General features: G+C 31.4%; 5 protein-coding genes across 5 annotated transcripts; 2 read left to right on the top strand and 3 right to left on the bottom strand.

Moving 5' to 3' along the window:
- Positions 1–444: 444 nt before the first annotated feature.
- Positions 445–873, bottom strand: VPS51 (Vps51p; the record flags this gene model as incomplete). Its single annotated transcript, XM_004180503.1, has 1 exon — positions 445–873. One exon carries the CDS (start codon positions 871–873, stop codon positions 445–447), a length of 429 nt encoding a protein of 142 aa, XP_004180551.1.
- A 516-nt stretch (positions 874–1,389) lies between these two features.
- TBLA0D05380 (uncharacterized protein) lies at positions 1,390–3,264 on the top strand (the record flags this gene model as incomplete). Its single annotated transcript, XM_004180502.1, has 1 exon — positions 1,390–3,264. One exon carries the CDS (start codon positions 1,390–1,392, stop codon positions 3,262–3,264), a length of 1,875 nt encoding a protein of 624 aa, XP_004180550.1.
- A 291-nt stretch (positions 3,265–3,555) lies between these two features.
- Positions 3,556–5,778, top strand: TBLA0D05370 (uncharacterized protein; the record flags this gene model as incomplete). Its single annotated transcript, XM_004180501.1, has 1 exon — positions 3,556–5,778. The coding sequence occupies one exon, from the start codon at positions 3,556–3,558 to the stop codon at positions 5,776–5,778; it is 2,223 nt and encodes a 740-aa protein (XP_004180549.1).
- A 307-nt stretch (positions 5,779–6,085) lies between these two features.
- Positions 6,086–7,876, bottom strand: ARP4 (Arp4p; the record flags this gene model as incomplete). The annotated part of the gene is made up of 1 exon (XM_004180500.1): positions 6,086–7,876. The coding sequence occupies one exon, from the start codon at positions 7,874–7,876 to the stop codon at positions 6,086–6,088; it is 1,791 nt and encodes a 596-aa protein (XP_004180548.1).
- Positions 7,877–8,857: 981 nt separating this feature from the next.
- On the bottom strand, positions 8,858–12,829 carry TBLA0D05350 (uncharacterized protein; the record flags this gene model as incomplete). Its single annotated transcript, XM_004180499.1, has 1 exon — positions 8,858–12,829. One exon carries the CDS (start codon positions 12,827–12,829, stop codon positions 8,858–8,860), a length of 3,972 nt encoding a protein of 1,323 aa, XP_004180547.1.
- Between the last annotated feature and the right edge of the window lie 1,026 nt (positions 12,830–13,855).

The raw sequence follows: 13,855 nt of genomic DNA, 5'->3' as shown, positions 1-13,855 counted from the left end.
CTAGTAGTATAAAGTGGGCTATAATAGACTGTGTTTTTGCAATTCAAGGTAGTGTGTACTAGAGTCAAGCATTGAAGTTTGAATTTTGAAGGGTTACGGTGTTAACTTTCTTAAGATGCTTATGTAAGTGTCAGGTGACGGTGCACCTGAAATACCTGTTCCGGTTATTTATTTCCCTTAGTAGCCATAGCAACAGTAAGGAGTTCCACATTCTTATTCCATTAAAAATGGAAAAAAAAGTCAAAAATAAGGTAGGGTGCATTGCATTGAGGGCGTTTGGTGCTTGAATGTTTTTGATGATTGTAATCGAGGAAGGAGGTCTGTAGAGTATTTGATGTCTATATAATTAAATATGTGAATATAAACGCGATATGGTGATGCTAGTAGTTGGTGTCAGAATCATGCTATGGGGGATGTATAAAAAAATGAAGAGCAATAGAAGTGTTACTCCATAATCTCGTTTAAGATCGATTCTAGTTCAGAGACATGCGATTGACGAGCTGATTTTATGGCAAGCAATTCATGGACTTTAACCAAGTCTACGTAGTTTTCGTAGATAGTATTTTTAATGGCATTGTTACTTTCAAGTTCCTTCTGAAGCAATGAATTGTGAGTATGCAATAACCACTGGAAAGTATGATCTTTGATGGTGGGTGTTGTTGAAGCAGGTATTGTGGTGTCAGGTTCAATGGAACTCTCAAGTATGGTCGAACTAGTAGAATCTGTATCAGCTTCCTGTTTTTTAGGAGGGTTTTCTAATTTGTAGAATTCTTTTAATTGACGTCGGCGTTCTCGTTTTTGTTGTTCTGAACTCTGCGTGTTTGCACGGGGATTCCCTTCGTTACTTTTTTTATGGCTAATCTGTTCTGTCATTTTTTTTCTTCTACTATCTTGTGTGCCACCACGTTATATCAATTGATTGATGCAGTACTTTGTTACGACATGTTTTTTTTGCTAAAATACTCATTTAACTTTCATTTCAATTCAATGTAAGTTTAATTTTACGAATTCATTTCCCTCTAAAATTCCCCTTTTGCGATTTTTTTTCATTTCGGCTCGGGGTTTGCCCATTCAGGAAACTGCCGCATTAATTGAATCTTACCGATAATTAGAAATCTCAAATGAATTTATTTATTTATCTGGATAAATATTGACAATTATATTACTCTCTTAGTACTTCATCGATGTCTTTGCTGTTAAAGTAAACTTAAATTACCTTCTTCATCACACAACAATTTTTATCTCCACTAGAGTGAATTAAAAAAATAAAAAAAATACTAAAGAGTACCTGAATCCATCTACCGATTCCTGCAAATGCCAGCATCTCATCATCAACCCCTAATAATCATAAACTATTAGTTCAAAACCAAAAAAAAAATAAAAAAAAGAATGCCTCCCACCAAACCTCTTAGGAAACAAGACCGTAGAAGACGAGTCCCCCCAACTTCACCACTAGGTTCTACTAACGATCCTTCCGTTAGTGCTGCACAGGCTATTTTTCACAAAGATCCATCGAAGTTGATAGATGTATCTTCTTCTAACACACCTTCTTCTCGTTTTACAACCCCAGATTTCTCAAAACTATATTCTACTGATGATACCACTCTATTAAGAAGAAAGCCATCTCTTTCAATACCTAATACTACTACCACCACTGTAAGCACTGCCAACTCCATTGCCATACCTTATACCCCTACTACGAAATCGACTACCTCATCATCACCAAACACTGTAAGCACCATCATAGGTAGCAATTCACCACCTTTACCAGACTCTCCATTGCAGAATGACTACCCTTCGAAATTGAAACTAAGATCTACTTTGAGAACAGATAAGGAATTGTACAAGCATAACAAGAGAATCAATAATTTAGATCATCAAAATTCATCTTCCAATTCTAATTTGAAAATTTCTCGTTTTAAACTGAAAAGAAATTTACAAAAAGTAGGTGCTATTGGCGTCAAGGCCACTAAGAACACTCCTGAATTATTAATTTTCCCAATGAGAAATTCTTTTAGTAATGATTCGAATTCCACTCATCATAAGCATGAATCATTGCCTTCCTCTGATTCAGACTCTGATTATTATGATGACGATGGAGATGATGAAAGAGATTATTCTTCTATGAATTCAGATACCTCGAAACGATTTTATTCAAATGATTCATCTGAATCCCTGTCTTCAATATCGTCTCCTTATTCCACCTATCATGGAGATTCTTCAATAAATGGCCAAATAGATGCCACTATGATGAATGACACTCCATTTAATAATAAATTTCCGCCTTCAACTAATAGTAAGAAATACCATCACCGATTATATAAACAAAGAAAGAGAGATCGTATTAAAAATAAAATAGAGAATTTTATTCCTTCAATAGATTCAGCTTCCATATCTAGTGGAGGGAATACTTCTCCTCAAATGTTAACAATATCTTCTAGAAAACATCACCATAGACATATATTATCTGGAACTTCGAATAAATCAAATGTTATTACAAATTCATTAAATCAAGTAGCCAAAAATAGCAAAGCAAGATTACCCAAGACAAATGCAAATGCAAATGCAAATCCTATTCATCATCGTGCTCATCATAATCATCGTAAACAAATATTTAATGAAGATAAACCATGGAAATCTCATCAAGATAATACTTTTTTAACCCCTATGGAAAGGAAAAGATACGAAGGTGTATGGGTAACTAACAGATACCAATACCTTACTCTTTTACCTTGGTGGGAGAATTTAATCTCGAACAAGAAACCAGTATTTTCAATTGATAAAGCTTTATCAGATGATGAGAAAAAGGGCAGGCCATTACCACCAAAGATAATAATCGATAAAGATGGATTGATAAAAAATAAACCGCATGATACATATCTTGATATTAATTATAATAATCATTCCAGTAAGCATTCCATAAAATTACCGGAAGAAGGCTTAATATTAAATTTGGTGGTCAAAGATATTTGGCAACGATCAAAGATTTCAGATGACTTATTAAAACAGATATATCAAATGGTCGATACACGTAAAGACGGAACACTAACCCGAAGATCTTTTATAGTGGGGATGTGGCTTGTAGATCAATGTTTATACGGTAGAAAGTTACCTTCAGAAATTAACCAAAACGTTTGGTTAAGTGCTGATGGTTATGGTGTTACAAATTCTGTTCATTTGAAAAAATTAAAACAGCATGAAAAGAAACTAATGAAACAAGAGATGAAACATATTAAGCGTGAGATGAAAAACGTAGAATTATAGATACCTCTTTTTTTAATGACCTATTATTATTTATACACATAATTAATTTTTTAAATACATATATTCAAAGCATACCTATGAATAAAAAAATGTGATTTTTTTTATTAATTTTGATACGCGAATTCCGAGAAATTACGGTTTAGGGGTTCTCGTGGGGTGAATTCCCCTGACACGACAAAATCTGTCCTTATAAAAGGATAAATTTAAACAAGTATTAATAGTTTACTACTTATCAAGTTGGAAATTAACAATCTCGAAAGAAAAAAGCAAAAATTAAAAATAGCACCAACAATGTTTTCCAATCTACTCAGTGCAATCACGGGAGCTCGTGAAGAGCCAGTCATTGAATTGACTCAATTGGAAAAATCAAAACTTTTATTAAAACAAACTTTAACATTTGAAACGTCTTTAAAGGCAATGGATTTTGTTCTTGATGATAAACCAGAACAAGGTTTATTGTTGTTAGATCAGGCTGATAATCAGGCTGACACTGTAGAAACAAGTACGGTTCTAGCAAGAGGTGTTATTGAATTCTTAGAGGCAACTTTAGGTTTTGAAATGGATGAAATGAAAAAAGCTTCTGAAACTTTGGCAAGAGCTGAAGAATTATCTTTGAAAAGTAAAGAGAATTCTGAAAAGTTAAATCTAAAATCAAGTTCTTCTTATGCTCCAGGTACCTTATATGCAGTCACTTACACGGAATCTTGTCTATTGCATGCTTTATTAATGATCTTTAGTGAGAGTGTTATTGAGACTGCAAAGGCTCTATATAAATTAAGAAAGGTTTATTTTATGTTGCAAGAGATTTTTGAAAATATGAGGAAAATTGAAGAGGAGAAAAAAAATAACTCAGAGACTAGTGAATTCCCTTTTATTGATCTCCCATATGAATTAACAGAGGAGGAAAAAAATGATGAAGAAATTTCAACTTATATAGAAATGATTCAAGAAATGAGAAATGAAAGATTAAAGGGAGAGCATATTGGTAACTCACCTTCAAATGAAAGATTTAGAGATGAATTAGGTTTAGCAGCATTTAAAAAATTATCTTTGAATAATCAAAAAAAGACATTTAGTGATTCGATTAATGGTAAACAAGTTTCAACTGTTGATGAATTTATCTCTTCTGGTGTTAGCTTATGCTATGGTATCTTACAAGTAGTTCTTTCTTTGATTCCACCTGCAATTGGAGCAGTTTTATCCGTTGTTGGGTTTAAAAGTTCAAGAATTGAAGGGTTACGCTTATTATGGAATGCTACTCAATCAAGAAATGTTCATGGTTGCATTAGTTTGTTAGGTTTAATGCTATATTATGATGGTCCTTATCAATTCACTGATTCAGATTTCGATATTCCAGCAAAAAAGATCACTCCTTCATTAGAGAATTCTGAAAAAGGATCTGAAGATGAAAATGAAGTATCTGATAAAGTACAAAAATCAAATCATACTACAGATCTAAATGCTGACTTGAGCGAAATAGATCAATTAGATGAAGATACACTATTGAATGGAGGAAAAATTTTAGAACAAGCAGTTTTAAAAACAAGAGCTGTTTTCCCAAATAGTGCCTTATGGTTGTTAAATGAAGCTAAATTATTGGCTAGTAATGGGAAATTAGAAGAAGCTGTAGAATTAATGGATTCAATTGATGTTACAACTATTCAAATGAGACAAGTTAAAGCTTTATTTGTTTTCGAAAGAGCAATTACCTTAGTTCATTTACGTGAATTTGAAAGAGCTGCAGAAGATTTATTGTTTTTAATTGATGTTAGTGATTGGTCTCATGCTTTGTATTCCTTTTTTGCAGGGGCTTGCTATTTAGAATTATGGAGATGTCATGAACTAGGAATTGAAAAATATGATAAAGCAGAATTTTATAAAGAACGTGCTACAGAGTTGATTTTCAAAGCTCCAGAATATTTGGGAAAAAGAACTTTTAAACAAAGAAACTTACCCTTCGATAAATTTGTTTCTAGAAAAGTAACTCAATACAATCAAATTAAGGATTTGTTAAGCTTAGATGAACCTTTAGATTCAATTGCTAATTCGCCCGTATATGAACTTTCTTATTTCTATAATAGTTTCAATAGAATGTCATTAAAAAATGTCAACATAGCAAAGAGGGTTATTACTGAATATCGTAATCCAGCTATTGATGCAAAGGATAAAGACGCAGAATTAGTTAAAAATTTCCTTGTTTCTTTGGTTTTAAGAAGATTAGGTGATATCAAAGAAGGTTGTGATATTTTAGACGTTCGAGTGTTACCGGAATTTTTTAGTCTGGTAAATGGGAAAGTTGTCTATGTCAAAAAAGCTGAAGACCCATGGTTATACCCAAGTGCCTTATATGAGCGTGCGTTATTTAATTGGAAACTAAAAGGCATTGATGGATTAGAAGAAGATAAAGAATGGTTGACAAGGGCTATTAATTATGCTGGAGATTATGAATTAAGTACTCGTATTGGTATGAAGATAAAAGCTGCTTTAGGTAGAGTAGAGCATTCCCTTTCTTAAATTTGGTAACGGAAAGTAATCTATTAAAGACTTTTTTATACCCAATTAATATATTTCTGTTTATCTTACTGTTTTATACATTTTGATTTCATATATATATATATATGCCTTACTTTAATATTACACATTTATATGTACTTTTAGTTTGTTACCTTGGTAAAAATTGTAATTTATTTGTTGTTTTAAATATATTGAATTCTCATACTTTAGTTTACTAAAAAATCCCAAGTTGGCAAAAGATAGATTGGCTATTATGTTTGTGTTATTATTATGATACAATTATATAAATATATAATCTAGCAAAAAATTATCTAAATCTATCTTTCAATAATCTATCTGGCCCTACTTCTTCATATTCCCTTTTACCAACCCATAATTGATGAAATGTCCCTAAACTAGTTAAAATGCTACCACCTAACCAAGCCTGATATTTTCTTTCTCTTCTATGACCAGAAGATAAAATTCTAAACTTTAAAGCAGGTAGTTTTTTATTCAATTCATACATTAGTCTATCAGCAAGACCTGGAATTAAGGATGTTCCACCTGTTAAAATTACATTATGAGCAAGAGTTGCACGTAAATCAACATCACTAGAATTGACTGTTGCTTCCACCAAATCTGCGATACCAGGTATGATGTTGTCAATATCCTTTTTATCGCTTTTTTTTGGAACATCAACATTTTCGCCATCTTCGATTGATCTTTTACCGTTCTCATTGATATTTTCAGATGGAGTATCAGCATTGGTTGGAGCCAGAATGGCATCTGCAGTGTGCTCTTTCGATGTCTCGTCATTATTATTGTTTCCATTATTATTATTTTCTTTATCCTTTATATTTGTATTGGGTCTATTTCTCTTCAATGGAATATAATCGTTATGCCATGTTTCAACAATCCCATCTTTTGATGTGTTCCAATTATCAGGTATGTTTGACTCATTTGGATTAAATAACTCCTCAGCAAATCCAAAACGAGTCATATTATCGAATTCTATTTTTTCACCCCATGGAGCTTCAATAGATCTTTTTGCCGATGATTCTAATTCATCCTTGACGTTCGCTAAAAATGAATTATTTGGATATATCTGGCATAAAGTTTCTTTACATTCTTGGAAAAATTGATGGTCATTTGCATAAGATATGACTGATGGATCAATATTGAAATCAAAAATTTTACGTTTAAATTCGGGGCGCCTTTTTTCTACCATAAACAAAGGTATTATTTCTCTTGGTTTAATATAATTCTCTAACAATCTGTTTAAGTATCGTCCTGCAAAGAAATTCCTTCTTACGCTCTTCGTTAAAGTCATCCCATCAATAACAGGGCTAACACTGCAGGTATCATGTCCTACGTCAACCACTAAACAATTTGGCTTCCCAGCGGCAAATGACACATTTGTGGGAATTGTAGTCAAATAGCAAGCTTCAAATTCCATTTTCTCCAAAAGAACTTCTAAAGATTTTTTTCTATTTTGTACGGTATTCCAAACAGGTTCTGTCAGTAGAGCTGGAATACCTTTAAATGAGTCCATATATAATTTTTCCCTTAAAGCCCAAGACCATTGTTCTTCTGCTATATCCCAATCGGCAACCATACCATTTTCAATAATTCGTTTAACTTGATAGTCAGATCTAGGATAAGTAAGACTTGGTTCGTCAAAAACAATCCTCGAGTTTTTTTCTTGTCTTTGGGCATCTCTATAAGCTCCAGTTATATCTGAAGATTTCTCGTTATCTTTATCTTTATCTTTATCTTTGGAGGAGTTCTCTGAATCATTGCTTTTGGTACTATGGTTCGAATTATCCCTCTTGTTTGAGTTTTCATTATCATCTGTTTCATTAGTAGAAGTATTCGATCCAGCATCTATGCTGGCACTCTTTCTATCACTTTCTTCAGATTCACTTTCATCACTAGATTTTTTACCAATTGATTTTGTAATTTCAGCATTATCTCCAGTATAATAGCCATAACTTGAAGGTAAAATAGCTTGGGGGCAATCTGTGCCAGAATACCCAATGTTAGTTGAGTAGGACCCAGGATCTATGACAATTGCAGTAATCTCATCTCCTCCATAGACTTGTAATGTTGAATTAGACATAGTTTATAACTTCTAAAACTAATGTGCTACTTGCCTGCGAATTTTTTTAATGAGATTCTATTAGGAGAGTATGATGTTGTTTTTTATATTGTTATTTGAAAGATCTGTTATTTAAGGAAGTATATTTAATTTTTATTTTCATTTAGACGAACGCGAACATAATTAGCCTGTTAAATTAGCTTACAATGCCTTCCAAATATTTTCAAAATATATATATATATATATATAATAAAAAATGTGTACCTCTCAAAGAGAGATTAGTAGAATTATTAATAATCGTCGACTAGCAAAAATATTTGTGCTATATGTGATGCTCTATAAATGTAGGATCCTATTTTCCAACACAAACCTTCAAAATCATCGCTAATATTAAGATATATCTTAGCTAGCCAATTACTTCATAATACATCAAGTTGTATATACTTCTTTTTTCACGTTTCATTCTCGTATTTTGTTTAATGCTTTTCTGCTTAAAAAGTTTTGTCAGGAGATAATAGAATTATTGATCTCTTTGTTGATAGCACTATCATTTAAACAAAAACTCCGGCATTGTTTAGCAAAAATGATTATTCTGGACTTCTTATACATCTAAAAAAAGTTTTAGAAAGGTTCCCCAGCTCTAAATAATTCACTAATATTTATCTTTCCTTTTTCTAAATGAATATTAAGGTAGCGTTTTTCGACAGTGCATAATTTAAAAGTGATTCAGTCTCAATTTTGTTTTTAAGATTCTGGAAATATTACTTTTCTTCTAAAAATAATTTTCATGAGATTATATTTACAATACATAGTACTTCACAACCATACTTGAGTCTCATATTTGTAGCTAATTTAAAATGTCTTTTACACTACGCCTCTGGGGGAATATTAAGATTATTCCCATAATTTCTCTCCATGGCTAAAATATAAATTCGCTAAATATATTGCACACTTTAATATTAAACTAATAATAAGACTGAAGTATACAGAAGCAATTAATAACTAGTTCTTTAAACTCTCTAAAATCATATTGCCAGCCTCCCTGACTTGTTCCTCTGTACCTCTTATAAAAATAATATCTTTTTCATTTTTTGTTTTTCTTGGAATAATGATTAATGTTTCAGTTTTTCTTCTAATTTCATTAATTCTTGAACCACCAGATCCAATGACTTTAGTAAATCTTTTAGGATTTGAACACCAAATGTATCCAGCATAGTTGGCTCTCTTAGCTAGTTCAATTCGATTTTGTAAAATATTTTGAGCTACCTCTAGAGCGTCATTGGCATTATTTTTGATATTTTCATTATTATTTCCATTCATCTCAGGGAAGAGTTGTTCCAATTCTTTATCTTCGAATTCTAAAACATTAAAATCCAATGGGTCATATTCAAGAATCCATGATATTGGTTTTTGTTTTTTCCAATTAATATTAGATCCATCCCTGAATTTTTCAACGGTGAATGTAATATTTTTCTTGCTCGAAAGGCCTTCTGTTCTAATTTTTTTGTCTGGTATATTAAAACTTGGTTTAGAGAATTTCATGGCTCTTCTAGAATCAGAACCATATTTTACATTGATATTATGGTTGAATCTTAACGTTTGCAAAAAAAATCCATGTTGAGAGACAAATTCTTGGTATTGAGCTGGCACAATAACTTCTTTAGTGTTAGTAGTGGTAAATTCTGCGAGAATATCATTAATTTTTAATTTAGCCTTTTCAATGTTTTCAGGTAGTCCTGAAATAGACACATGGGTACTCTTCGAATTTTTACTTGGAATATTTAAGATTACGCTAAATTCTTCTTCAATTTCCTGACGTACAATTCCAGAAGTTCCAATGATTAAAGAGTGCTTTTCCTTAGGAATAGTAATATTTTCTGTGGTTTGATTCTCTAACTCTGATATTAGTGTCTGTATTTCAATTGTTGCACTTTCAACAAATTCCTTTGTGCCTGCAATAATAATCTTATTATTATTAGACCCCTTAGGTGGAATAATTATCGATCTCCCCTTGGAGGGATCGCCTCCAGATTTAGTAATAATATCCTTTAAAATACTACCATTAATACCAATCAATTGGTTGTGATATTTTCTATCCACATCCAATTCTTTAGAAATATTTTCAGATTCATTAATTATCGAGTCTAGTTTTTTTTTGGCTTCTTGAATGTTGTTTTTTGAACCGATAATTTCAAAATCTACATATCCTTTCTTTTCTACTTTTTTACCTTTCGTTGTTTCTAAAGAGTTAATTTCTACGTTATAATCTATTCTTATTCCATTAATAATTTCACCACCTTTACCAATAATTTTGGACACTAATTTGAAAGGAATTTGAACTTTAATTTTTTCATTATTCTGAATTTCAAAATCCAATAAATTATTTAACTCCTTTTGAGCTTTTTTAACATCGGTTGTTGAACCTCTAATAGTAACTAATTCGTTTTCTTTAAGGAATGAAATTTTCACATTATATTTCTTTTGTAAACGTTCGCGGAATTCATTTTGAGGCCCTAACAACTTTTGATGTAGTTCAACAGGGACTTGCTTCTCAAAGGTGATAATATCGGCCCAAGTATCAACTTCTTTATTCAAGTAATGAATTACCCTTCTAATATTGTATCCTAAACCAGTAATAGTAATTTCAATTGGTTTAGATTGGTTAATATTTTTAACCTGTGGGATATCTAATGAAACGTCAAATTTTTTATGGAGTTCAGATAGATGAGAACCTTTATTACCCACCAATCTTGGAATTACATGGGAAGGAATTGTGATTTGTTTCTTATTATATCTTGAAGGTTCTTCTTTAATGTAAGTTAAAGCTCTTAAAGCTAATTTCAAACCAATTGATGTACCAATTAAAGTTATAGAGTTTTTGTCTGGAGAATGGAACTTTACTGACAAATTGCCATTATCCGCTGAGACTTCTTCATTTAACAGATTTAAGGATACAGACCCTTTCCCAAATATTTCATCTTGGATATTGGAGTTTAATTCAAAAATTTGTTGTTTAATATCCTTAATTTTTGGAATTAAGGGGTCCAGTAGTCTTGAGTTTTCTAAAAGACTAGTTTTAATTTCTTGATCAGAAGGTTTGAAATCAAAGTCATTCTTGTTATCATTAGAGCTATTAAAAACTTTGGCAAATAAAATAATAGTATTATTATCATCAATAAAATCACCTAATTGTACAAAATCGATCTTTTTAGAATTTTTGTTTAATATTGATTTGACATTAAAACCAAATAATGAATAATCTATATTAGTAATCTCCAAGACATCTTCTGGCGATATTTGATTTATTAAATTTATAATCTCTTTACGAACATGTTTAATTTGATCTTTATTATCCTCCTTTGCTACAATATAAATATTAGAATTTGAAGCACAATTAATTAATTTTGAATTTGGTAAATAAATAGTGACAAGATCATTATAATCATGGGATAGTCTTTCAAAGATATCTTTATATTTTTTAAAATAGAATAATAGCCAATTTGTAAACTTTAAATTATTACCACCATGGGATTTGGATACATCTAAAGTATCTACAATGAGGCCCTTGGAAGATTCTCTTGCAAATTGAATTGCCCTTTCTACTTTTATTATTTCACCAACAAATGTGACAGATTCATCATTCCAACTATTTGATAAATTAACCATTATTCCAAATAATTTGTTGATTTCTTCAATATTAATTAGGACTTGGAATTTGATGGGGATTTTTATCTTTTTTTCAATGATTAAAACTGATCGAGTCTTTAAAGTTTGTTGTAGTTTTCTATTAATTTCAATTGCATCTTTACGATTACCAAATATGTTGAATGTTTTTAATCTATCATCAAAAAAACATCTGGCATTTGATTTATTTAATCTATCTAAATTGTTTGCAATTTTATTGCAGTTAATGAAGGGTAAAATTTTGGAATAATCATTGTTATTGGTAGTACTTGCTTCCAAAAGGCATACCCTAAACCTTGCATCTTTAATTTGTTCATTGACTATTTTTAAGATATCTAATTTTGCCAATTGAATGGATTCAGAATCACCAATTAAATTACAATTGCATTTATTATCATTTAAATATTCATCAAATGAATTTTCCAAAGGTTTTGATTCAAGATTAATTTTGATAGAATATTTTTTAGAAATTGATTCGATTGTATTACCGTTTAAGCCAATTATTGCAGATCTTGTCTTGAATGGTATGGTAAAAGAAATTGATACAGGTTTTGTTAAATTTTTCAAAAGTAATCTTTTGGATTCCAAGATTTTTTCTTTTAAACCAGACAAAATAAATAATCGATCACCAGATTCTTTAAATACAGTTGACTCGATCTTGACATTGAATTGTTTCATTAAAGAAACCAATACATTATCTAATTTCGTTTTAGTTAAATTTGATACATGATCCTCTTTTTTCACTTTGAATGATAATTGAATCACTTTAGAGATCATTGGTTTTGAAACTTTATCAATTTTAAAATTAAAATCTTTAATCCCCTTGTCATCATTAATGGCATTGGTTGAAATTAAACAGGGTAAATTTTTAGGGACTTCCATATTTTGTACTTTCCAATTTGTACCTTCCTCATTATTATCTAAGTAGCAACGATTGGACAAATGAGGTAGAGCTGCTATGCTTTTAAAATTGAGATCTGGAGAATTCTCTAATCTTATCTTTGGCATGATTTCCTCATTTGTAAAACTCTTTCCATTTTTTAAGGATTCATTTATGGAACTTGAAGATGTTTCGGAATTGTAATCCCTTTGAATCTCGATGCTCTTTGAATTTTCGTTATCATCGTCTGAGAGATCTGATAAGACGAAATCCAAGCCAATGTCTTTGACATTTTCGAATTTATTGGATGGAGTACGTAATTGTGGTGGTATGGTATCAGGCATCACTAAGTATAGTTCTGCAGTGATTCTATTCGTCCAATAAACGTAGATGTAATTAAAATTAGTCATTATTATATATATATATATGTGTGTGTGTGTGTGTTAAATATAATAAGTCGAAAAAAATGAATAGTAATGAGTAAATAATAAGTCTTGAATGATAATAGGACAATTTGCATTTGCGTGGCAGAACGACTGCACATTCGAAATTTGACAAGATAATAGACCAGCTAATAAAGACAGGTCATCAACAGGCAAATGCATCTGCAAATGCATCTGCAAAAACTATGGAGTTATGTTTTTGGAAAGCACAAGATGGTGGAGTAGAAATATTTACTATTTCGAAATACATTTACGACACACTTCTTAAAGAACAGAAGACCCCTGCCCTGTCATTTAAAGTGTCCCTGTTTTTTTCTTTAATATAAAGATGCTATATTAGGATTGATAATGAGTGGGTATAGAAAAAAAAAAAGGTTTGTTGATCCATCGTTCTAGGAATAAAAATTGCTGACGTGGTCACTCTTTTTTCGTACTCTTTTGCTGGTGTTTGCTCAATTAGGGGATGCATGCTTCGTGTGTATATTGTGCGAAAGTTCTGAAAGATGAGCCCGAAAAGTGGCTCGCGGGATGGGAAATTTTAGAGTTGCAAACGAGTAACACAAAGTTGAAAGTTGAAAGAGATGCACTATATTTGTCTTAAATATCCCATTCTACTAAATCTCAGAGCACCATGCTGAACTGAGTGGCATGATATTATCAAGAATAAGTTTGGCGTGTGCAAGGTGAAGAAGCATCATTCTAGAACACACGTTCTTGGGTGTAACTCTTTGAAATTGTCAGATCATTTTTGTCAACTTACAATGAGCCAGATATCAACTTTCCTGCCTGCAAACTAAGAACCCACTACTTACCCAGGTATCCATACTATTATTAAGAGCACATGTGGATCCACTTGTAGCATTCATGAATAATTTTAGCGCAGTGTGCCTGTTCAAGTTGGCACCTCAAAACGCATTACTAAAACACACATCGCCTTAAAGCAACTGATCTGTTTTATTTATTTTAGTATTGCCTCAAAACCCTGAGTAGTCA

The sequence above is a fragment of the Henningerozyma blattae genome, chromosome 4, assembly GCF_000315915.1.
Source record: "Henningerozyma blattae CBS 6284 chromosome 4, complete genome".
Lineage (NCBI taxonomy): Eukaryota > Fungi > Ascomycota > Saccharomycetes > Saccharomycetales > Saccharomycetaceae > Henningerozyma > Henningerozyma blattae.
The sequence above is the reverse complement of the archived record's forward strand: the minus strand, read 5'-3'. Positions and strand labels throughout refer to the sequence as shown.